General features: G+C 44.3%; 1 protein-coding gene across 3 annotated transcripts in view; it reads right to left on the bottom strand.

Moving 5' to 3' along the window:
* The window catches only part of Chn2 (chimerin 2), a 277,744-nt gene that overhangs the window by 218,778 nt on the left and 32,286 nt on the right, over positions 1-26,680 (bottom strand). Inside the window, exon 1 of one of the 3 annotated variants that reach the window (XM_076566834.1) lies at positions 24,211-24,274. The exons of the other annotated variants lie outside the window; for them this stretch is intronic. Within the exon in view, the coding sequence (XP_076422949.1) occupies positions 24,211-24,259 (49 nt within the window). The 5' untranslated portion in view covers positions 24,260-24,274. Of the gene's footprint in view, positions 1-24,210; positions 24,275-26,680 lie in introns of those variants that run through there. 3 annotated transcript variants of the gene reach the window in all.

Below are 26,680 nucleotides of genomic sequence, written 5' to 3'. Positions count from 1 at the left end.
GGAAAATATGTATGAACTGGAGGAGAGAGGCTTGTGGCTCAATGGGAGTTTGAGCTCCAGGTGGTAAACAGGAAGTCTGTAAGAGGTGATACCTGGAGGCAAAACCTCACTGGGAGGAAATCATGGCTTTCCAGGAGAGAAAGTGAGAACCAAAACATCTCCTAATAAGTTTTAAAAGGATTTAAGAAACAAAAAGAAAAAAAGAAAAGAAAAAGAAAAAAGAAACAGAGACCCTCTTGTGATCACATCCTAGGCATGTTATTTAGTACTTCCCATAGTCTTGAGTCTGTTTTCTTCCCCATTCTGTAAAAGAGTTGACTGAAGAACAGCATGAGGCAACATACAAAACACAAGGAAAGGTAAACAGCCAGCCAGCTGGATAGAGAGTTCCAGGAAGCACTGGATGAAGGACAACCACAGTGGTTGACAAAAGAGTGCCTTTGGGGGTCAGGGCAGGGAGTCTTCACCACTACAGAGTATGAATGGATTCCTGACATATTCATTAAGCACCAGGTCCTAACATCTCCCCCTCCATGTATTCGCTGGAATTTTGTTGTGGTGGCAAATATTTGAGATACATAATTAAAGGAAGAAAGAGCAATTGGTGTCAAAACTCAAGAGGTGCATGTTTGCTCAGACCCCATTGTTGTGGGACTGTGGTAAGGCAGAAGTGTTGTTTGTGGAGGAGAGAACGGAGCAGAGCAGAGCTGCTTACCTTTGGCCAGTCAAGAGGAAAAGAGGGGGAGAGGAGAAAAAGAGGAGGAGGAGCCAGGGCAAGATAGGCTCTTCAAAGAGACACTGTTAGTAACCTTCCTCCAACTAGAAAGGCTACAGCATAATGACTCACTCTGCATGACTAATCAGTGGATTGACCCAATGATGAAGGTAGTGTCCACCTTCAACACATGAGCCATCTCGGGCATACTTCATACAGAAAACCATACTAGCTAGCAAAAGCCAAGGTGTGTTAGGAGGCCAGGAGAACACAATTGCGAAGTGGTGTTTTAACAAGAGAGCACAACTGCAAAGCAGTATTTTAACAGATTATTTCTAGGTAAAACTCACTGTGAGTTATATTTGTCAGAGGGAGGCACAGTGTCACAGGGTGAACAAAGGAACTTTTGTTCTGCTATTAGGAGAAACTATGAGACATATGACCAAGGAAAACAAGAAGGATACACAGAATTAACAGGCTGGAAAAGCAGGCTATAGTTCACAAATCAAAGCCCAAACTCTTAAAGTTGCAAGGCAACAGGAGAAACCCCGAATCAGGAAGCTATCTGATGGCTCAGCTTCAGAAAGGAATCCTGGGTGGCAGAGCCCTATCCTTGGCTGGAAGTTGGGAGACTAGCACTGCCTCCACTCAAGGTCACCCATTCTCCAGGCTTCTTTCCCCATATCCAACCTGTCTCATTCACTGGTCCAAAGAACATCCCAGAGCACAGCTCTGATGTCCTTCGGCTCACAGAGGTATTGCACAGTTATCACACCACCTTCTATTTCACAGATGAAAGAATGCTTGACAGTTCTGAACTATCTCTTTTATTTTTACATAGATAGTGCATTTGCATGACTCAAGTCCCAAACTAAACAGAAATAGAAGAACATACTCAGAAAAACCTTCTTTCTATTCCTGCCTCCTGCAAGTAGTCATTTTTCATTAGTTTCTATCTATAGTTCAGTTATATTTGTTTTTCACCCAGCTTTCCTGAGATATAATTGATAAATAAAACTGTGCCTTCCAGGTGTACAGTGGAGTGATTCGATTCACATATACATTGCGAAGTGACTGCCATAGCAAATCAGTTAATACAAATCATACCTATCACCAGTTACCATTTGCATATGGCAGGCAGGGAGGCCACTTAGATCTACTGCTCCCAAATCCCAAGTGCATAACACAGGATCATTAACTAGAGTCAGAATTCAGGGGTCTCCAGAAGATAGTATATGCTTTGAATCAATGTCCAATGTATGGTATATTTTCTCCCATAGCCAGGATCTACAGGTCCAGGATCACCCCTAGTGACCCACTAAGAAAACTTTTGCTTCTTGCTCTGAGAACTTAAGTTCTGCTGACCTAGAAGTTTTGGTTCCAGAGTAGGGAGTGCTTCTGCCATGATCCACAACAAACATGCCATTGAATGGGAACCTCAGACTTCCCTCTGGCCACTTTGGGCTTCTGATGCCTTTCAGTCAACTAAGAAAGGAATAACAGTATTAGGAGGGGTGATTGACTCAGATTGGCAAGGGGAAACTGATTGCTTCTCCACAATGGGGGTAAAGATTATTTCTGGAGTACAAGACATCCTTCAGGGCATCTCTTGGTGCTATCATGTCCTGTGATTAAAGTCAATGGGAAACTACAATAACCCAATCCAGGATGGATTACAAAGGGCACAGACCCATCAGGAATGAGCATGTGGGTCACTCCTCCAGGAAAAAAAGCCAAAACCTGCTGAGGTACTTGCTGAGAGTAGAGGAAATACAGAATGAGCAATAGAGGAGGGTAGTTATGAATACCAGCCGAGGCCATGTGACCAGTTGCAGAATCCATAATTATAAGCAACATGAGTGTTTTGGTCATATTTTGTTAAGACTGTGCTTGTGCAGATAGTTGTGTTTTCTTTCCTCAATTTCTTTATCATGTACTATAACATCAATTAAGAGAATATAAGTGGTTATCGTATTTAAGTTTGAGACACTAAAAGAATATCCCTCTAAAGACATTGGCACCTATTCTAAAATGTATGTGTTTGCAGTTGTACAAGGTATAGTTATAACATGTTAGGCATAATTATGACCTTTTTTTTGTTTATTTGTAAATTAAGCATGATATAAGGAGACATGATTGTGTGTGAAATTGACAAGGGGTGAACTTGTGGTGGCTGTCAACTTGACTACATCTAGAATTTACTAAAACCCAAGATACTGGGCATACCTGTGAGGAATTTTTTTTTTTATTAAATCATTTGAAGTGGGAAGACCCACCTTTCATCCAGATCTTTTGCAGTGGGAAGATACACCTTGAGTCTGGCCCACACCTTCTGTGGGCAGCCTATAGGAAGGACATGGAAGAAGGACGCTTGTTCTCTTTTCCTTCTTGCTCTTACTCTGTCTAGCAAGTCCATTCCTTCACTGGCATTGGAGCCTACTTCTTCAGGGTTCCAGCTGAGACACTCAGCTTCATGGACTGAACAACTACTGAGTTCTTTGACCTTCCACTGGTAGACATCCATTGTTGGACTAAGTGGACCAGAGCCTGTAGACCCCCGATAACATACTCTGTGTGTGTGTGTGTGTACCCTCAGCAAGCACCTCAGCAGGTCTTGGCTCTTTTCCTGGAGTGACCCATACCTTCATTCCTGATGGGTCTGTGCACTTTGTCATCCATATGCATACACACACACACACACACACACACACACACACACACACACACACACACATCTTCTAAAGAACCTTAGTACATATAGTAAATAGAAGTTTTGCCTTTAAAAAAAATAAAAAACAGTCTCAGGTAGCCCAGGCTACCCTCAAACTGGCTATACAGCAAAGGAAGACCTTGAACTTCTGGTCCTCCTGGCTCTACTTCCAAAGCTCTGTGATGAGAAGTATATAACACCACACCCAGCTCTGGAAGTCTCACCTGCTGAATAATACCGTTTCCTTCTGAAAATAGTACAAATGTGTTAGGAGTGCATAGACATGCCTTGTATGCCTATGGTGTTTATACAGGGATATACAGTGAATGTATGATGAATACACACTCTTTGCTAGCCTTCTTTACACACAGTGTAACACACAACACCCATGGTCCCGAGCCTCTGCTTTCTCTCTGTCCTATGTATCTCTCCATATTCATACATAGATTTTTTTCCTTATCTTTTTTTTCAATCGCTGCATAGGACTCCATTGTGCTACATCAGAGTCCATCCATTCAGTGAGTTTCCCAGAACTGGAGCTCTGTTGTCTTCAACCTTTTGGAATTATAGTGATGACTCAGCAATATCCTCATAACATGTTATCTCTCCTGAGTATGGACAGAAAGACTGAAGTAGAACTGCATTGTACTCTGCTAAAGAATGCCAAATTAACTCTTTTCAGTGGTTGTGTAAGTTTATACATTCATCAGAAACCAGAGTTATGGTTTCCAGTCTGGAAGCTTTGCTCATGGTAATGTTTTCCTTCTGTGTGACTATTCTCATGACTATTAAAAAAAACACCTCATTTTATTACTTGTGTCAAATTAGTCATACAGAAAGCAAGTGGGTGATTTTGAAACAACTATACAATCTTGGGTGATGAAACCAACTTATAAGATTTTATGAAAGAAATCAAGTTTAACCAGGCCCGGGGCAGGGGGGGGGGGAGTGTGGGGCAAGAAACTAGGTAATCAAGAAAGGCTGCCAGATTCTCAGGCAGGTATTCTGGCCAAGAAGGATGAGCAAGTTGGAGCAAAATCTTGTGTTGATTCTTGAACACAGAGCTGACGAATGCAGTGTAGCCCAATGGTAGGAAACCTTAAACTCCATGGGCAAAGAGTTCTTCAGAATTTAGGCTACAAGTGTGCACATACACCCTAGTTTGCCCCAGGGGAGTCATCGTTTCTTCCTGTCACCTTAGCATCTCTTTTCATATCAAGAGATACAGTATAGACAATCAATTGTACCGTCAGTCATTCCACATAGGAGAGCCACCATCCATATGAGATGAAAGAGAGGAAGAGAGAGATTATAGAGGAGTTGTAAATAAGTTTGAGTTCTTATACGTACAGAAAAGTCCATATAAGTTGAAGGACAGAGATGGGGGCAGGACATCATGAGGCAGGTGACAAGAACACAAGGAAAAGGACAGTAGGCCTGACTCTGTGCCAGCTGGTATAGACACAGCAATTTCTTTAACCTTTCTGGAGCTATACTTACTTACCTGTATTTTAAAAAAAATGCCCTGGTTGGATTCCAAAGTGTCCCATCAGTTCTAATACTCCAGGTCCTACACTTTTGCTACTCTTAGGTGCAAGGCTATGGGAAGAGAGGGAAGCAAGGGTTGAAGTGATGGTGACAGATAAAGAACAGCTAGGACCAATAGTAGGAGGCACAGGAAGGCAGAAATGTTGCCTCTGAGACATGAAAGAATGCAAACCACTGAACTGGACTGGGACTTGTAGATAGCTCAATCCTATAAGCGCTGTGCTGGAGAACACACAAAAGCCATGAAGTGGTGACCTAGACACATAGCACAGCACACCAATGTGTGACCAAGCCACATGGAGGTGACCAGTGGAAGTGGGTGTGGGATGGACTACTTTTAGAGACTCCTGGCACCTGTCTTCAGTAAGGCTGCTCTTGGTAGCCAAGTCAAAGAAGAAGAGTACAAAGTAAACATAGCTTAAAGGGTCCAAGTTTCAGCCAAGCAGCCTGGAAAAGCACAGTGGGCTTTTCATGGCCGGATCTGCTGACAGCTCCTGCCTTCATTGACAAAGGTTCTGAAGGGGACCCATGCTCTGTCCCAGGTACTCAAAGAAGACCCATGCTTGTAGCTTAGACTCCAAGAAAGCATCATGAGTTTTGACGTGGTTTTGTTTTTCTAGTGGAGGGTTTTGAAGCTAAACTCCTTTCTGTTGGGGGCTCTGTGACTTCTGGAGAACCCTGTCAGGAGACCTGGGGGAGGGGTATCAAGAGTCTTCTTCCTCAAAGGCCTTGGACCTGTTCCTTGGAGAGCTCAAGTTCTCTAACTCGGGAGATCAAGTGGTCAGGCTTCCAATGATCATCAAGAAATCATCCATGCCAGAGCAGCCTGATGCCACTGCACAGGCAGTGGGTTAAAACATAAAGGAGAATGAAGCCAGGCCATGTGCAGGAAAATGGATGCAATCAGAGATTATCATTTCAAACAAATTATGTCAATCTCAGCAAAATAAATATCATATATTTTCTCTCATTTGGGGATCCTCCATCTTATACAGATGCATGAAATCATGCATGTGTATATGATGAGAAAGTAGAAGAGAAACTATGCAGGAACTTAAAAGAGACTAATGGGTGGCTGGGGTAGAGGAGTGTGGGGTAGTGTGCTGATATATTGTATACCCTAACAAATTTGCCTGAAGATCAGAGGGACAAAACAAGTTACTAGATTAAACATAGAAGCCAGGCAATGTTGGCAAACGCCTTTATTCCTAGCAATCTGGAGGCAGAGATCTGTCTAGATCTCTGTGAGTTCAAAGCCACCCTGGACTACATGAGTTTGACTCAGTTTAGGAGAGAAAACAGCCAGGCAGTGGTGGCATACTCCTTTAATCCCAGTACTGGGAAGCACACACACCTTTAATCCCAGGAAGTGATGGCTGGGCGGAGAAAGGTGTATAAGACATGAGCAGACAGGAACTAAAATGAAGTCTTTAGGCTGAGGAAAGCTTTTCAAGCTGAGGAGTCCTAGAGGTAAGAGGTGGCTTGTTCCTTTGTCTCTCTGATCTTTCAACATTTACTACAATATCTGGCTGTGGGTTCTTTATTAAAAGACTTTTAGAAATTCATGTTGCAGGGTAGGATGTGCAACCTGTAGACTGTAGATGAAAATGTCCCTCTGAACGCAGTGCCATGTAAATGAATATATGACAACAAGACATTATCAAAAATGAAATGAGTTCAAAATAACCCCTTCAGCTTCTGGAAGAGTATAGACATGTATTTCCTCTCCATCTTCTACCATTTTTGTGTGTGATAAAATCATAACTTTGGTGGGTTGTCTATGGGTATACTATGCTCCATGCATTCAAAACCATAAAGGAAAAGTAAAATGTTACCAAGTGGAAAGATTAGAACATGCTTTTCTTCTTCCCTTTGAGTAGTCATATGCAGTTCCTCTTCTAAAAAATAGTTTTCGGTCAAAAAGTTAAGTAAAAACAAGTAAGAATGAGTTATCAAGCTGCTGACCCCTTGGATGAAGCACTGTCACTTGACCTGGTGACTCCCAGATAAAGGAAGAAGGCCTCTGGGGCTAGGGGGCAGGGCTCCTCTCATTCAGTCATCCCAGACATGAGACATGTCCTTGCAATTAAAGTCCAGATTATGACGTGACAGCACCTCACTGCATAGCTCCAATTATTAGCCAGAGGTGACAGCCCACCGTATCATCACATAGAGATGTCAAGAAAGAAAACTCAAGAATGAGGCAGGCACCTGTTTGCAGCCAAACTGCTCTGTCTGAGAAACATCTAGGTCTCTTTTACTCTGGCTATCGGGAACCTAAATACCAAAGGAAGGATAAATTGGATTAGATTACATTTGGAAGAGAGTTCCTGTAAGAGGCTCCGCAAGTTCTGACTGCATTTAATGGCATTAAACAGAATCTGTTTCTGGAAAATGGCTTTTGCATGCCACGGGTTGCATTTGAGATAACGTTCTTACCCAAAATACACCAGCACAAAGGGCTAAGATGAGCACAGCCTGCGAAAAAGAAATGTCAGTGAACCCGTCAAATTCTCCACTGCCACTTCCAGAAAAAGAATGTAAAAAGGGCAGGGATGGGGACAAATCCTGGTTGCTTGTTCGATCGTGTGCAGATCCTACTGAACTTGACTCCCCTGAGCTTGCCATCTTAGCCGTCTGCAAGATCTGCTCCAAGTCATTGCTCATTTGTTCCACCCAGTCTATAAAGCACACACTTACATTGAACAGGGAGACAAGAGGAAAGAGATGAGAAAGAAAAATGGCATCCAAGTTTTTCTTCTTCTGAAGATTACTTGGCCTTTTCCTTGGGCCTGGGAGGTTTGAAGGGAGGATCCTCACTGGGACAGGCATTCCTTCTTCTGTCTCATGATTATTACCCTCATACCCCCCAGCCCCCGTCTCGCTCTGTAGCCCTAGTGCAGGATGGGGGGCAACGCTGAAGAGACCGCATGCAGCACACTGCAACAACCTGCAACAACCGCCATAGGAACCCCTCTTTTGACTGCTTTTCTCCCCAGATGAGGCGGAACTGAGCTGTAAGACCCTACTGGAGCCCCCACCAAGCAAAGGGAAACTACAGAAGCAGATATTCTCTGTCCACAATCTACCTGTGCACGCTGGGGTCCCTTCTTCTAACCCTCTCCATCCGCTACCCCTCCTTCTGTCTCCCAGCGCTGTCCATCCCTTGGTGTCTGCTCTGTAGGCTCTTGCTGTATGTAACCAGCTTCCTCCTGTGCCTCCGCCCAGTGATCTCACCTCACTGTCACCTTCAAGCTGCCTTATGGGAATAACTTCAACAGTTGTTCAGAATGGCTTCTGTGCTGGCTCCATTCATTGGCTAAGCACCCTCACGAATGAACGTCCTTTAGGCAAATTTGCCTGTACTGCAGAAGCTGGAAGGCAAAAACTACATTTCCCAGGCTCCTTTGCAGAGACAAGTAAACTGAGCTCTGAAAAGCAGGCATGCTGGCGTCAGCTTTGAAAAGGCATGTCAGTCAAGGACTGTGAGAGAACACTGACTCTTACAGAGATGGCATGTGTGATTTGTCTGGCATGGCCATGACAGGGGTTCCTATGGTCAGTCTCCAATAACACCAATGTGGAACATGAGTGTGGTATCAAGGGAGACACTGCTGAATAGTCTTGGTCCTTCAAGGCCCCTAATGTAACTCTTTCCTGCTTAGACTTCTACTGCCTGTGAGAGTGACACTTATCGACACTGATGCTTGTCATCTACCTTCATTATTTCCCCCCTTAATGTACCTTATAGATGAGAGGAAACTTCTAGAAAGATCCAGAGTTCAGGAGAGACTAGACAGAGGGTTTGAGGCTTGAAAGGCTAGGATAACATGCCCCTGTCCCCTATTTTACATGAACACATGAAGTCTTACTTGAGAAATGGCGACTCTCTGTTATTTTGAACACGTCTTAGGTTCCTGCCAGCACTGTTCTGTCACTTCCTGAACTGGAATTTGCTAAAGGGCTCTGAGCTACCATGCGAATGTGTCACACACACTTGCCTTCAGATAACTTCCAAAAAGGAGAAAAAAATATAGCCACATTCATTTAGCACTGATCAGAGCCAAACAGGACTCAGCCCACTGCCTGTAGGCTCCATGTCCAGGGACTCAGCCAATCACATATCAGAAAGAAAAAAGAAAGAAGAACATTTCTTGGAAAAACATTTGCATTTTTACTAAAGATATGCAAACATTTTGTCCTTGGCATTATTCCTTAAATCATTCGGTATGACAATTATTTACTTGTGCTAGGTCTTACAAGTCATCTGGAGGCAATTTAGAGTACATGGAAGATGTATGTGTGTTGGCTATATGTGAGCACTATGCGATTTTATATAAGGGATTTGAGCATCCTGATCCAGAGGAAAGGTATCCTGAAGTAAATCCCCTGTGGATACTGAGAAGTGACTATAGTTAACACTTGAGGTATTTAATTCAGGTGATTTTCAAAGTAACTGATATTACCATCCCTACTTTATCAATAAAGTAACTAAGAGATAAAGGATGAGTAATTTGCCCATTAGCAGGACTGAATACATCTGTAAGGCTTAGAATTGGAATTCAAATCCACACTAGATCTAGAACCTGCCTCCAATATAAGCTGTAAATCCCTCGAGGGTAGCAGCGTGGGTCACTAGTTCAATTTACCACCAGTTTGGAAATCTCTTTTGTGGAAGATACAAGTATTTACGACAGGCTTATGATGCCTTTCCTCCTTGCAAATACAATATCTATTTTGTTTGGAGGTGCCCTAAACCCACCTCAAAGCTACATTTCTCCAGCCACTCACTGATCAAGTGATCCAGATCTTTCCAAAGAGAATCATGGAGTATGTGTTGGGGAATTCTGGGAAAGGTTTGCTTTCTTGGTGTTGGCCTCTCTGGTACCCCCTTTCCTCTTTTACTGGAAGGAACCTATAGGGAGGTAGAGGTAAGTCGGCCACTTTCAGGTAACCAGGATGAAGGCATAGAGTAAGGACAGGGGAGAAGTAAGAGAGAAGGACCGGGGGCTTCTGTACCTCCAGGCCTGTAGACACATCTCGGGCAGCTTATATGGGAATCTCCCTAGCAAATCCCTGTCTGACTAAGCTACTGTGAACTGGCTTCTGCTAACCGAGTGTAATGCAGCCATGTGCCACTCCCTGGCCTTTGTGTTTTCTTCTCCATCGCAGGAAACTGCCTCCTCATGAGATGGCATTTACACTTTTGGAGGTTACCTTTACGAACTAGTGTTTCTTCTACCTACATAAGCCATCTCTGTGTGTTCTGAGCACTTGGACTACAGCATCTCATGCAGTCGAATGCACTCTTGTGTGGCAGGCTGATCACGCCCACTATTAAGGTTAGGAAATGGTACTCAGAACATGACAGTTCATCTCTGAGCAGTTGCTGCAATGGCTTCCTTGGCTGCCATGACAGACAGTTGGTGGCCTTAGAAAAAGGATGCCCAAACACCCTAATAGGTGGGCCAGAAACCCCATCCAAGGACTGAGGAATCTGGATGCAGACATCCACAGCTAGGCCCCCGGGTGGTGCGCTGGGAGTCTAATTAGCAAGAAAGAGGAGGGTTTATATGAGCAAGAATTGTTGAAACCAAGGTTGGATAAAGCACAGGGACAAATAGCCAAACGAATGGAAACACATGAACTATGAACCAAAGGCTGAGGGGCCCCCAACTGAATCAGGCCCTCTGAATAGGTGAGACAGTTGATTGGCTTGATCTGTTTGGGAGGCAACTAGGCAGTGGGACCAGGTCCTGGGCTCGCTGCATGAGATAGCTGTTTGAAACCTGGGACTTATGCAGGGACGCTTGGCTCAATCTGGGAGGAGGGGACTGGACCTGCCTGGACTGAGTCTATCAGGTCAATCTCAGTCCTCGGGGGTGGCCTTGATCTGGAGGTGGTGGGAATAGGGGGTGGGCTGGGGGGAAGGGGAGGGGGGCAGGAAGGGGGAGAACAAGGGAATCTGTGGTTGTTATGTAGAACTGAATAGTATTGTAAAATAAAATAAAATTTAAAAAAAAAGATTGACTCAAAAAAAAAGAAAGAAAAAGAAAAAGGAAACATTAGTCTCTTGAAGTTCTGGAAGCTATAAGTTTACCATCAGGTATCAGGTGTGCCAGGTTCCCTCTGAAGTCTCTCAGAGGCCTTTATTCTTGTCACATCCTGTTTCTATTAGTTGCCAACTTATTATTGGTGTCCTGGCTAGTGGCAGCAGCACCCAGTTCTTCCTTCTGTCCTGTGTTGGGCCATACCTTTCCTCTTCTCAGAATGGCACTAATCAGACTGGACCTGGGCCCCACCCTAACCCAGCATCATATCATCTTCACTACTTACACTTTCTAAGACATTTTCCCAACTAAGATCACATTCTGAGATTCTGGATGGGCATGAGCCTGGGGGAGGGGGTGTCTTTCACCTTGGCACTGGCAAAGCTGTTACTTCCGTCTCAGCTTCTCTGTTCACCCACCTTTCTGTAACTGTTCAGAGCTTAAGAGGATGTGTCTGATCTGCTTCCGTGTTAATAATATGTAAGGCGACAGAGATAGATATGAAATTTAAAAGCTTATCCAGTAGCCTACAGCTTTTCATTATTTGATTAAATAGTTCATCCTGGTTTTAGTTGCTTGAGTGTTTAAAATAAGTGCCATGTATAAAGTCTTATATGGTCTTGAGTGGTATGTAATCAGATTCTCTTTCTGTGATGCATACAGAACTAGTTGGAATTTTGGCTTCACTTTCATCGTTGAAAATGAACATTCACAGTTAACACGTGCCAACAGATTCAACTTCATTTGAATCTTAGAGCACGGTGTGGGGAGCATGAAACCTCTGTTTACCCATTCATTATTGGTAAGTCTAGATTGTCTTCATTCATTCTCTCTAAAGGTGTGTGCATATGTCCCTTAAAACAGGCTTCCCTAGAAATACTACTTAGCCTTTATTCAGTACTCAGCATGCTAGGTGCCACCGATGCACATCACCCCTGCAAATCTAAAAAGCAATATTATAAAAGGGAAATACTTTAAATTTCAAGTGCTTATAAGCATTTTACATAGTAAATGCATAACCAATACCTATGGATTTTAGCGTTTTTATTCCATTTTGGCAGCCTTCCCCTCAGTAACAACTGGAGAATATGAACTGTAAAGAAGTCCGGGACTCCTGCCTCTGCACAGTTCTGAGGTGAACTCTCCACTAGTGTTCTCTGGTCGAGATGGGTGCCTCTGACACAGTGATAAAGCATAAGTAGATTAATCTCCTATCTCAACATTTCAGGATAAGAGGGAATGTTAATTCTCTTACAGACTTATCAAAGAGAAACCTGTGCTCATTTAAGGATTAAAAAGAAAGCATTTCTGATCCAATAAGTCTCCTACTTCATTTTAGTAATGGATATATAATTTCATTTTTGCAATGCAGATAAAAGGATATTTCCAATGAGAATGTATCAGCAAAGGTGTTTTAAATGGCTAACTCTTGGTATGGAGTCATCCCCAGACTGAGTTACCACTGTAGCTGTTACAGCAGTCGGAACCAGCTGGACTCTCTGGTGGTGAAGGGAACAGCTACAACAGACAAGTGGGTGATAAAATCCTGAGCCTAAGTGAAACTTAGTTAAGTGAGTAGGGTGTTGGGACTGCAGAAGTATTCACAAGCCATGTACTTCTTTCACAGGCAAGACTATAAAGATCATTCTGGTAAATTATTAAATGTGACATCATCAGAATACTTTTATTGTCCTATCTAAAAAAATTTTGTTTTTTTTTTTTCTTTTTTTTACCTGTGCATTTTTGAAGTACTAGAGATTGAACTTGGGGTATCAGCATGCTAAGGAAGTGCTCCACCAGAGTTATTCCCCACCCCTCAAAGACATTTGAGGGCTGGAATCAGATCCTCCCCTGAAGAAGGAACTACATCTGATCTGGAGCCTGGACAAAAGAAAGATGTAATGAGAGAGGACCCAACAGGACCTGGAAGAGCAAGGCAAAGCCCCGGATTCCAGTCCTGACTCATGCTATCACATGACCAGAGTTTAAAAGTCAATGCATTCAGGGGCTGGCTCCCAATTTACTGCAGTACCCCCACCCAGAGAGTAGCTAAGGATTAAATGTTTAACAAGCTCCCCGATACATCCTCTGAGGAACCAGCCCCAGGAATCTATTGATGAAAGGAATCTACAGGAAAGATCTAGAGCCCAGGAGATTCTAGAGGCCTAAAAAACATGGTTAAGAGTGTGAGAACCAGCCGGGCGTGGTGGCGCACGCCTTTAATCCCAGCACTCGGGAGGCAGAGCCAGGCGGATCTTTGTGAGTTCGAGGCCAGCCTGGGCTACCAAGTGAGCTCCAGGAAAGGCGCAAAGCTACACAGAGAAACCCTGTCTCGAAAAAACCAAAAAAAAAAAAAAAAAAAAAAAAAAAAAAAAAAAAAAGAGTGTGAGAACCATGGAAGATGTGTGGTAGATAAACCATCTTTCAGGGAAGGTTATCTGATAGTAGTCCAAAAAAGCAAGCCCAGGAGAGAGACTCCAGTCACTTGCCTATGAAGGAAGTCAGCATGAGGTGCAGGGCCTAAACCAACGTCCCAACATTAGGAGAAATGAAAGCCACTGATACTGGTAGAGACCTGGCTAGTGAGATGGAGACAGATGAAAGGATTGGATCAGTAGGGAAGCAGGATGAACTCGGGTCTGACTGTGAAGTTAGCCAGTCTAGGTCTCAGCATTATGGTCCAATAGCCAGTATCTTTCTTCCTGATGGAACCTTTCGGGACTGGGACCGTTGCCTGTTATCTCTCTCTCCAGATTCCCTGATCTTGCCCTTAGCAGCCTGGACAGACCTCCTTCACCACCTCCAAGAGAGTCAGCTCTGAAGATTAGACTGCTTTTTACTATTATGGGCAAGCTCTCTCTCCAACCCCAGAATGCTCGCCCCATCTCACCCTCACCCCCAGCTGCCAGCTCAGCTCATTGCTAGCTGCCAGTCTCTATCTGCTCTCCAATCTGTGCCTAACCAAGCAGGGCTCCCAATATAACAATGCCTTTCCTACAACAACAAAGTCTCCCTAGAAAACAGAGAACTCTAACCCTTGACCACCTGAGGCTAAGGAACACAGAGGATGTTTGCCTTGTATGGCTTTTGTTTTGTTCTGCTTTGTTTTTAGGTGGAAAGCAAAGCCATGGGAAGGGAAGGCTGGCGAGGAAACAATAGAACAGTGTCCACGCTCCTGTCCCCATGGCTGGGATTGTGGTAAGATGGGAGGTCAGAGCTAGCTAAGAGAAGGTCAGATCTTTTGATGCACCACCGAGCATGCGAAGCTTTTTCATCTGTTTCTACTCTTTTCTATAAACCAGGGGCTGGTGATCTTGCAGGGAAGAGAATCAGACAAGCCCCAACTCTTCTGGGCCCAGGCACAGAGCCAGGGTGCTCTCTGTGTAGGGTGGTCCTTCAGCTATGGGCCACAGCATCCTTGAGCCTCCTGGAGTCTGACATGGGTAGAAGGCTGGCAAAACATGTGGTCCCTTGCTTTGGTGGAGGAGGTTGGGAGGCAACATTCATAAATGATGAAGAGGGAAGGGGCAGCCTCTGCAGGGTATATGCAATTTGCAGGAGGGAAGAAAGTCCTGCCCTCCCTTCTTTTGCTAGCTGTGGTATTGAATAGTATCGGCAACATTTGAAAAGGAAAGTCTGAAATGTGTGGTTCTGCACTCCCCCACAATCCAGTTAAACCAAGGAAGAGGTTAGTGTCTGCTCAGACCTCTGAGCCTACTGATGTCTCCTCAAGAGTGCCTGTTTCTCCCTTAGCCTGCAAGAAGATCATTCATCTCTCATGTGGGCCAAAGACATCACCACTTCCACACAATGTTCCGGGACACTCCTGGCATGCCAGGGCTTTCCTTCCTCTAGTTTCTAATAACATCTGATACATAACTTCATCACGACACACAACACTTTACTGCTGTAGACTGAGTGCTTGCTGTCCCTGTTCAAGTCCTATGTTGCTGCCCCCCAGTGATGGCCTGGGAAGTGATTCGGGCACGGGGTGGAGCCCTCTCAAATGAAATGAATGCCTCCATTAAAAGGACCCCAGAGAAATCCTTCATCCCTTTTACCACATGAGGGTAGAGTGAGAAGACAAGCTTTCACCAGACACCAAATCTGCCAGGACCCTGACCTAATGTCTGGTGTTTACAGGCTGCCTAAGCTAGGGTATTCTACAAAAGCCGGAATGGACCCTTAGGTCCTTCAGACACGGGGACCACTATTTATCCTCATCTGTGTCCTACTTATTATTGACTCCACAGCATCAGCAAACAGCTGCCATGGCCACTGGCATGCTCCCAACTCTCCAACCTACTAATAAACCAGTGAGTAGAAACAATGTCAGCCATGGTCTGATCTTGACTCTCCACTCCGGAAACACCAAGGCAAAAAGGCCTCTCCAGAGACCCATTTTGGCTACTAACTCCAACAAGTAAGTTTCCTCTGAGATTTGGTCCATTCAATGCTACTGCCTGCTCTCCTCCCCCAAAGCTGTGTGGACAATGATGAGTTCTAGGACAAAGCAGAAGAAAACAAAACCCTCCAGGAATCTCTTGCTTCAGATAAGAAGTCATTCTCTGTATGGTGTAAACCCCAGATGAGGACCTCACCATGGGCGTCACCACAGCCTCTTCTATAAAACAGGGTGAAGTTGTTCTACACTTTCTGTTACCATGGGCCCTTGATGAGAACCCCATGAACATCTGTTGAATCAAACAGAATTCTCTGGTCACTTTTTACTGCAAGGTTTTACCTCTCGCGAGAAGCACCCAAATGGAAGAAGAATTGACCTTGGCATTAAGAGGTTCATGTTGTGTATATGTACAAGGGTCTACTCCATCAGGTGCCCAGTTGGAAGCAACAAGGCCTCCAAGGCAACAACTTCATGCTTGAAGTACAGGAAGTATTTCCAGAAGCTGAGAGATAGGGATGAGGAGAGCTGGCCAGGCAGCCAGCAGAGTGAGCAAATGTATGGAAAGGAAAAAACAGAAGGAAGCTGAGTGAGCTGCCAGTCCTTGTCTCGTTGTACTGGGTATCCTGGGTGCCCCTCGGAATCCTAAAGTGAGGATCACCACACCAGCTGTGTGGCTATAAACAAGTTCCTTAAACTCTTAGTGTTAAGCCTTATCATCAGTAAGGAGAGATAATACCCTGAAAAGCTCTTCTAAGAATGTACAGTATATGGAAAAATATGGTAAAGGATAAACATAAAATAAATGCAACTTTCAGCAATTGTTTTTGCTATCATTACTGACATGTCATAAGCTCCTTGAAGATAATTTCCTGCCTACTTATACCCACTTAAGTATACAACATTGTATTTTGCCCAAATTCAACAGGTATAACGTATGTATTTACCTAAGTAAGTCAGCCTCATTGCAACTATATTTTTCTCACTGTTCTGGCATTTTTTGTTTTCCTCTTTAAAGTAATTTTTTGTGCATTTTTTTTAGCTTCATTATATACTGAAAAGTATATTGGAGGCATGAAACATGAATTCCCCACCACGACTTTACAAACTACCTAGGGACAGAATAACAATTGCAGTAAGTATAACGTCATAAAGGTCCCATAAAAGAAGTTCTGTGATACTCTGTATCTAAAAGAAGGAAGGACATTAATAAGCAGGAAAGAGAAGAACGCAGAGGGCATTGCACACCCGGACTACTTGGCTGAAGGTGGGGCAGTGTGGAGCACATCCTAGAACCTGCGGGTGACCTGGCCTGCCCAGGATGTAGGGATCTGGAAATGTGGCCTGTATGACAGTGTGGGGGCAGACTGAGAGAGGCTTCGAGGTCTAGACAAAGACTCCGTACTCACAAACAGTGGGCAGTCACAGGTGGCACAGCCTGAGACCCAGAATTCTTTCCCAGCCAGTCCAGAGCCAGCCTTACCAACCTCAACAGTCCCTGCCAAGAGTCAACAGCTCTGGTGCCTTCACCTTGGAGTCTTCCTACAGAAACGGGAGTCTCATCTCTGCAGAGAAAGATGGGGAGCCAAACCCATAGTGCTTCTTTGAAATTCTTACAGCAGGGAAGGGGGCAGATTCAGCCACTGCCAGAATAGCTTGTGCATCACTCCGTGGCTCTGTATGGGAGACACACTGTGTCCTTCCTGATCTCCTGACTTCTGTCCCCAGACAGCAAGGGTGACTGACCACAGCACCGTGGCTTTCTATACCAGCTTCTCTTCCCAACACTTTCTACTCTGCAGAGAGGAGAGGGGGGAAGTCCCACGCTGGGAAGTGAGAGTGGAAGAGCATAAATAAGTAAACACATCACTTAGGATGACGGCAAGGAAGGGGAACTTGGGTGTGGGGCAAGAAAATAATGGTGTAGCCAATAGGCTTAACCTTAAGCGCCACTCAGTGTTTCCTTTTCAGTTTAGAAACCACTAAAAAAATTAAGGAAAAAAAAAAATCCCAGGAAGTTCCCTCCTCCATGTTAACAATAGAACAATCCAGGGCACTATTTCACAAGGCACTTTCTTTTTAAAAAGAGAGGCACTCAGTGTTCAGATCTGATGGCTCCTGACTGGTCCTGGCTTGACTCAGGTGTACTTTGGTGCTATAAATAGCTCTGCAATCACGATGAACTGCAATTAACTTCAGACTTATTTAAATTATGTAATTTGAGATTGAAAGGATATATTGGCAAGAACATTAGCACCGAACGTGGGAATTTCAGATTCTGTTTCCTGCATAGCCTGGAGGATTGGTAAATTCATCCTATGTCTTTTTAATTTTTTTTTTCTGAGGCTGAGTCTGGTGTCCCTCATATTGTCCCTTGAACTTGTTATACAGCTCAGAGGCTGGCCTTGAACTCTGGTCCTTCTGCCTATACCTCCTGAGTTCAGGTTATAGATGGGAAGACATTGGGCCTCTTTCTTTCCCCAGGACAAGCTCCCTCAGACAGTCTCCTCCCTGGGTCCCTTTCTTCCTGGGACTCCTCTCACACGGGAAGCTTCTACAATAACTAAGGAGGTCCTCCACTCCTCCATGTTCCCAGCATGCTCTTCCTCATGGGAAACATCCCTTCATTTTCAAACCCTGGCTCAGCTGTCACCACTAGAAAAGGCTTTGCTCTTTCTGTTGGCTGAGGATCCAATCCAGGGCCTTGTGCATTCAAAGCACACACTCTATCACTGAGCTAAATCTCCAGTTCATCAAAAGACACCCCCTCCTCTCCCCCCCAATTCCTTCACACTGCTATCATTTGCTCCTGTCCATATCAGTCTCCTCTTCAAGGCTGAGAATCTCCGAGGAGTGGACTGCATTTCATCTTTTTTCCGTACATACAGCCCGTAGTAAAAGAAGTGGTGCCTAGCAAGATGCTCAATACATAACTGTAGGAAAATGAATAAGGAAAGTCCCTTCTACCTTCCCTGAGACTTGCTTTTACACTCAAATTGTTGCTCAGCTACTGTTCTGCAATCTTGCTCACCAGCAAGCATTTATGAAAGAGGTGCTGATTCAATGGCTCTCCCTGTCTCATCTAAGAGATGACATCAATACTCACTCTGTCCATGAAGTGAGGCGGGATGGGAAGAGGGGGGATGAAGGAGCCTAGGACACCACTCTCCTGGGGGCCTGAGGTATGAGGCTCATCTTTTCAGAGAAAGGGACTTTGGGAGCCAAGCCCGTAGCACAATGTCCTTCAGGAACCTCTCAATGGGGAAGTTGCTCATGCCCTCAATCTGCACTGGAGGAAACCAAGATGGAAAATCCAAGAGGTGCTGTCCAGGGGCCAAACCTCAGGCGCACCAAGCTTGCCATGCCAACACATAATCAGTGGGGGAAGGCTGGCTGCCTGTGGAACCGAAACGGGCCCAGCTCTATTTTGTTTGGCCCCCATGATCTTAAAAAAAAAAAAAAATGTTTGGATTAGCTACCAACGGCTTGAAGACGGGGAGATTCAGCACTAAACACTTTCTGGATTGACTCTGAGAAGACTGAGGGGTGCCCCTTTTGGATAAATGTGCTTGGAGGGAATAGAATATGTGTTCCGCAGCCCACTATGTGCCCGCCCACTTCACTCAACTGCGGAACCTCCCTGAGACTTTGCCGTTGGATTTGCAAGCTCCAGCCAAGGACTGGCAAGAGAACCTAAGCTGTGGTCTGAGGAGAGGGAAACAGAAGGACACAGGCCAGAACGAGGGAAGAAGCCCTGGACTCAGAGGTCAAAACCACCCTCACCCCTTTTACGGTGCTAGGGTAGAATCCAGGCCACCTATACATGCTATTCCAAGCTCTACTACTGGGCTACACTCACAGATTCTCAGACCAAGGTTGGGAACTTCTAGGGCAGTGCCAAGTGAAGCCTAGAAGTGATGCTTTTAGGAAACATTACAGCGGAGGCCAGAGTTGATAGCTTTTTTGGTGTGTGCATATGTAGGTGTAAATACAAATTCTTAGACAGGATCTTTCTTTTAATTTCTAGACACAGGTATGCAGGATCCTGCTTGGCATGTCTAATGACGATGTCAAACTGAACATCTCAAAAATGAGGTGTTGATGGGGCCCTCCAAATCAGCTCCTTGTGCTATAGCTCCCACCTCAATTAAAGATGCTTCCAATCATTCTCCAGCAACTTTGAAGTCCCTTCAACTCTACATTGCCTTACTCTCATGGCTAATGAATCCAGCTCTAGCTCTGCTTTCAAACTAGTCTCAAAACCCAACCTCTCCTCACCAGCCAGTCTGCCATCTCTCTGGTCAGAGCCAATGTTTATCTCATGGGTTGTTGGCACAGCCTCCTAGCAGATGTCCCTAATTCTGCCAGGTCCTCTCTTCTCAACACCCACCCCAGGATGTTTCTGTGAAAATAGGTCAGGTCACATCATTAGCTTAATACATTCCAGTGAGTTCTCATTACTTGGTGACAGAACCCATTGCTGGTGCCTCTAAGATCTCCTCTGACCTCAGAATTATCCTCTGCTCACACATGCCAATTTTGTGTACTGTTGTACCAATACTCACCCACACCAGCCATCTTCAAGCACTTAGGGCACGCTTACACTTCAGGGTCTTGGTACTGTTCTCCTGATCTAGGCTCCTCTTTCCCTTAGATATATATGAACTAGTTCCATCATTTCCCTTAGGTTTCATGGAAAAGTCCCCATTTCAGGAATGCCCACATCCACCATCCTCAAGCTCAATGTCCTATGTCCCCAATTCTAGCCTTCGCTTTCCTCATTGATGGGCCTGCATATTTGAATGGAGGAAAGATTTATTTTGGCTCACAATTACAGAAAAATTTTATTCCATCATGGCTGGGAAGGCATGTGACCAGATGCTGGTGGCCAATTGCCTCAGTGTACACAGATTGAACCAACAAGAAGCAGGAACCAGGTAAGAGCCTCAAAGGCACACTCCTAGTGACCTATGTCTGACAGCCAGGCCTCACTTCTCAAAGGCTCTACAGACTTAATTAGTGCCACATCTGGGAATCAAAACGTAGGCCTACAAAAGACATTTTACATTCAAACCATAATATATCTTTACCCTATTTTAAAGATTCTAATTTACTTATTTTATTTCTTAAGATTTATTTATTTTCTGTGTTTGCCTATATGTAAGTGCACAAGCATGTGCAGTGTCTGTGGCAGTCAGAAGTGGGTATCAGATCCTCTGGATCTGGAATTACAGATGTTGTAAGCACCTTGTGGGTGCTGGGAATTGAGCCTGACTCCAACAAGTGCTCTTAACTGCAGAGCCATCTCTCCAACCTCCCTTTATCCTGTTTTTGTTTTTGAAACTTTATCTACTTTCATTTATTGTTGGTTGCTCTCAGCCTGAGTGCAGGCTTCTCAAAGATGTTCCCTTCTGTGCTTCATTAGCTACCATTTGCTCCGTGCCTGGAAGAATACTTGGCATATCATTGATAACTAACAAATATGTGGATGAATGCATCTTCTCTGTATCTTCCACATATTAAGATCATGTTTCCCTATGATCATTGCCATGAGAAAGAAAATTCAGTATGCTGCCTGAAAAAGTGAAATGGAAGATGATAGACATGTTATGGTGGATGTTCAAGTGTGAGTGAATGGAGACAGAGATCCAAATGATGGAGTGACGTAAGTGTATATGACCATGTAACAAGACGGTGTGTAGCAGGAACGATCAGACTGGCATCTGTTAGATCTTGCCCTGGCCCCTTAGACACATATACAAAGCACTGTGGAGCGAGGACGTTACTAGAATTTCCCCACTCTGTGCATGTCATTCAACTCCTCTTGCACTAGCTCATCCCCTCTTTGCATCTTCCACTGGCTTAAGAACCTCTGCTTGGCTGGCCCTGTGGTCTCTGGCTCTATTGCTCAACCTCCGGCTCCGAGCATGTCTCCTGCCTCAGGGCTCACCCTTGTTTCCTGAGTTCCTCTTGGCATTGGCCTAGAGAGGAGCTGTAGGGTGGGAAGGAGCCCAGGAGAGTTTCTGAGGTACTTCCTCCCCATTTGATCATTTTCACCCATCCTTTGAAGTTATCTGGGGAAACGATTAAGTTTCACGATGACTCTTAACTATGAGAACAGAAAGTTGAAATGTTCAGAAAAGTTTTAGACAGATGCACACTAAAAAACATGTCATGTTTGTCTGAAAAAAAAAAAGAATGTAGTGCGAGGCTCTCTTTAAAAGGCAATGGGAGGATGAGTTACTGAAACAATCAGGAATCTGATGAGGAATTTACAGACCTGCAAAGGCAAGGCCTGGAGCTGAGAAATCTGTTTCCCAGCACCCTTCGCCACTGAGCCAAGGGTGAGATAAGGCATTGCTAATTCTAATCACATTGAGCATATTCTATTATATGCATCATAATGGAAAACAAGCTATCTTGGGGTGATGAAGACTTATCTGCCTCCAGAACAGGGTGAGACTGAGGCCTTGGCTTAAGACCTTGATGAAAGTGGCTGTCTGGTGTGGAACGGTACTGGCACTTTGTGATATATACAATAACGGCTCCAAGGAAGACCACATCCTGATCTTGGAATCGCTACATATGTACCCCAGGAGGCACAGGGGACATGCAGGTGTGACTAAGGAACATGAGATGGAAGGTTATCCTGAACTGTCTGGACAGGTCTAAGGGAATTACAAGTCCTTACAGGCAGAAGGCAAGAGAATCTAAGACAGGAGATTCTTAGAAAAGGGAAGCATAGGTCATAGTGATGCCAAGGAACATAAGAAGCTTCTAGAAGATGGACAATGTGAGGAACAGATCCTTCCCTACTGCCTCCAAAAGGATTGCAGTTATGATGATCCACTTTAGAACTCTAACCTTCCAGAATTGCAGAATGTCCATGCGTGATGTGTTCAGCCATTGGATTTTGGTGATTCATTACCAATCAAGAACTAAACACGTATCTCTCACCTCGCTTTTAAATCCAGTCTATTAGCCGATTTTGTGTAAGAATGTGCCTGAGGTGGAAGTTAGCAAAACTGTGTAAAATCACAATTCATGTAGTGATGGTGAACAGCAAAGATACAGGCCCACAAGTAGTCGCAGTGAGCTCCATGAAGGGGCCATAAGAAACTCCAGCACTCCCACACCACTGGTGTATGTATTAAGTTATAAGGATGGGTTTCTAAGCAAGTCTGCACTGATCACTCATAGTCATGTATACTCTTTATGGAGCATGACAGGTATACTCTGGATCTAGCCGGAGAAGGCCAAGATGGCAGCTGGTGTTAGTCACTAGCCCCATTCCACTCTTGGCATCCTTTCTTACCTTCTCACAGAACTCCTTCTCCATCTTGGGCTCTTGTTGAACATCTGGGCTGCTTTCTTCCTCCAGCAAATGCTTATCCTTCAGGCAACATCAGACAAGCCTGACGATTTCCTATCAGACACTAGAAATAACCAGTGTCTGCAACATGTGTGAATCAAGGGGGCATCTGCTTTTCAACAAAGACCAGGTGGAGACTGTAGGCGCCACAAGACCAGGAAGAACTCAAGGTCTTCATCATCAGTACCCCTCATCCCTACCATTCCAGGACTGGGATTTGGCCATGGACCAGACTTTATCACAGTACTAGACAACCCACCTCCTCCTACATTAAATATTAGCATCCCATGTTTGGGTGAAGCTCCAGGAGCCTTACTGGGAAAAAGGTACAATAAAAGTCACTGTCTTGCTAATGTTACCTTAGCTTTCAAATTACCCATGCTATGAGGAATCCTCACCCCTGACAATTGACAACAGGAGGACAGAAGAGTCACATGATGACTTGGGACATGGCATTGCCATGGAAGTCTAAGACATGGAAAATAAGGCATTAAAGTTTCACTGGACTGAACCGGGTTCGAATCTTTAATCTACCTTGTAGCTTTGATGAACATCCACAGGGCCTTTGGCCACTTTGATTTCAGAGCACCCATTACTCAGACAGTCGAGGTTGCTCCCTATACTCAAAGTGAAAGTTTTTCTGAGCTTTGACAAGGAAGTCCCAGGCAAGTCTAGAGTTAAAACTTGAGGTCAATGGAGGGCTTCATTGAGGTGTGTGGGCCTCATTAAATACTAGAAAACCTTTATGATGATGAGGGTGAGCTCCTGTAAAGGAATGAATCTGGAAGGAAGAGAAGAGCGAACTGTGTTGAGAAGTAGCTCCTCCTTACAATTTGTTAACATAATGAAACCTATCTTTCAATGGGATCACGATCTCAAACAATTAATCTTTTAATTCAGTCAGCTAGTCACTCTATTAATTTTCTATTGCTGCTCTAACTAATTACCACATGCTTGGTTGCTTAATATAACTCACATTTATTATGTGGCCATTCTGGAGGGCACAGCTTGAAATGGATCTCCATGGGATAAACCCAAGATACTGGGAAGGACTTCATTCCTTCTAGAAATGATGAAGAAGAAAGCATTTTCCCCCTCCCCAGCCTCTAGGGTTGTCCAAACTCCTTAAGTGTGGGTTCTGTTTCAAGGTCAGCAATGAATGACCCTTTCACTTTTAATCTCTCTGCTGTAGACTTCTCTGTCTTCCTCATTCACATTTCAAGGACTTTTGTGGATATCTTGGGTTCACCAAGAAGTTGTAGGTCAGTCTCCCCATGTTACTGTCAACTGACAGCAAGCTCCATTCCATCTGCCAACCGCACTATAGTCACGGGCTCCAGAGATTAGATGTGGGCATCTTTGGGGCCATTATATGACTGCTATAAATACTTAACAAATTCCCTAAGTGCCTACCTCTGTTGTGAGATTGTGTAGGGATTTTGGAGATAAGCTGTTTTGACATAGTCCTTACTCTTCAAAATCCAACAATGCAGACAATGGTAATAGCCACCTAATAGCTATGGTTGTTGAGCAGTTTCTGCAGTCCTGACTGAATTCTCAGCAAATCCCATGATTTAACTCATTTAACCATGGATTCACCCTAGGAATAAGATGATATTTTTATTGGCATTTTATAGAAAAGAGAACAGTACACAGAGACTGTGCAGGACATGTGACTGCTTTGCTGGCAGAATAAGGTTAAACATAGGGACTCAAAACCCTAGAAAATGGGCACTGAACTTGTGTTAATTTCTTCTTTAATATAACCCCCCAGAAATGCACTAATTGAATAAACAAAAGTAGAGAAATTATAGAAATAAAGTATACTTTCAAGCTAAAAGAAAGACTAAAGAAAATTAAGTCATAAGAAGAAGTGTTAAGAAAACTGGGTTCTATTATAGATGCATGAGAACAATTCAATGAAAAGTCATTGTCCTCCCTGTTCCTTTAAAGTAATGTCTGTCATAAAAATAACTGAAGTTTTCATGGGAAGTATAAATAATAGTTCTGAAAGAAGCCTACAAAATTTAATGGCATCCTGCATTTCATGAGCATTCAACAACTCTTAAGATATGTGAATGCACACAGAGGGGATATGCCATCAGCTCAGATGGGAAGGGTGGCCTCCACCAGACCCCATCACTGCTAAAAGAGATGCCTCTGTTCCGAGGTGGAGATAAATACCAGCTTTAGCTCTGAAGCTATGAGAATGAAATGAACCTTAAAAAAAATGTAAGAATGACTGTTGCCTAAACGTGGTAATTACATCTGTTGGATGTAATTCCAAGAGAGAGAAGGGGAGAGAGAGAGAGAGAGAGAGAGAGAGAGAGAGAGAGAGAGGGAGGGAGGGAGGGAGGGAGGGAGGGAGGGAGGGAGGGAGGGAGGGAGGGAGGGAGAAAATATTTTTCTTAAAGGCAGAAGGAACGGTGGTTCTGGGAGTTAGGCTTCTTGGCTATGAAAAGAAATCTGATATCTGATAAGATGAGAGTACCCACTGGCCACTAAACTAGAGAAAAGGTTAAGGAAATAAAAAGGATTTTTTTTCCCCAGTAGAATTGACAGGAAGACTGGTAAGAAAAGTGATATTCCTATTTTAAAGTCCTGTTTCACTCAGATCCTGACTATAACAATGACAGCAAGTTCCTGAACCTATTGTCTCCTAATGACGTCCTCCCCAAGCGTCCCAGGTTTACATTCCCGTTTACAAATCAGACGATGAATTTCCTCACTGGCCTCTCTCAAGTGCAGCCAGAGGTCTCTTGGTCCCTCTCAACTGCAGCCAGGGGTCTCAGAGTCCAGATGCCCTTTCTGCTCCTCACACAATCAGCAGGATCACAGGATCCAGACACCGGGGTAGGGTGAGGGCAAGGGGTGTTACCATCTGTGCTTTGTTCCCAGTGGTGTATGTGTCAAGCAACTGTTGATTTCTCTAGCATCATTAGTAGTAAATATAAAGACTGAAAGTGCAGTAGCCTGAAGAGGGCACAAAGAGGGCCTCTGTGGGACGCTCTGTCCGTGTAGAATGATGCCTGTGTATGATGAAGGTGAGCAGACCAGCAGAACAACAGACCAGGCAAGGTATGTCCTATTTTACTGAAAGGAGAAAGTCAGAATGCCATCCTTACACACGGACGCCGTAAACCACCATGCTAGCGATAGTACCCGAAGTGTGATTTAGTCCCGAAGGAGGCATGCGCAGGCTGGGAAATAAGCTGGAGGGCATCCACCCCAGAGTGCAGCACCCTTGTCTCATATTCACACGGCACGGCTGCTGCGCCATCTTTGTTCTCTGCCAGGAATCAGAATGTCTATTTATGTATGTTCCCTTGTTTCTTTTACTCCATATTTTCATTAGTGATTCAAAAACTTCGTTTTCATAAGAAAGATGATGAAAAAGCAAGAAGAGATCAATCTTGAGGTGTAGATTCCAAAATGAAAGTGAATTATGGCCCGTTAGACTCGGAAACTTGGGAGATCAGGAGCAACAACCAGCACAGCGCAGACCGTAGCAATGGGCTGCCCATGAGTAACATGGCAATGTAAAGCTAATACTGTCGTCGGTATACACCGAAGACATCCTTGAACACACGTCCCTCCAAACCCACACACCTTTCCTCTACTAGTAGTGAGTTCTAATGAGCTGACCATGCTGTCCTTCACTTCTTTTGTGAACCTGTAACCTGTTGTTGTAGCTGAAGCGTCCAGTGATGAGAATGAAGTAATGCACCAAGAACCAAAGTCCCACTTGTGATGAGTGTGTGTGTGTGTGTGTGTGTGTGTGTGTGTCAGAGAGAGAGAGAGAGAGAGAGAGAGAGAGAGAGAGAGAGAGAGATCAACTTTGAGCTAAAATTAAGTAGCAGATACACAATGAAGGGCAGAACAC

The sequence above is a fragment of the Peromyscus maniculatus genome, chromosome 3, assembly GCF_049852395.1.
Source record: "Peromyscus maniculatus bairdii isolate BWxNUB_F1_BW_parent chromosome 3, HU_Pman_BW_mat_3.1, whole genome shotgun sequence".
Lineage (NCBI taxonomy): Eukaryota > Metazoa > Chordata > Mammalia > Rodentia > Cricetidae > Peromyscus > Peromyscus maniculatus.
Note: the sequence above shows the minus strand (reverse complement) of the source record. Positions and strands in the feature narration are given on the sequence as shown.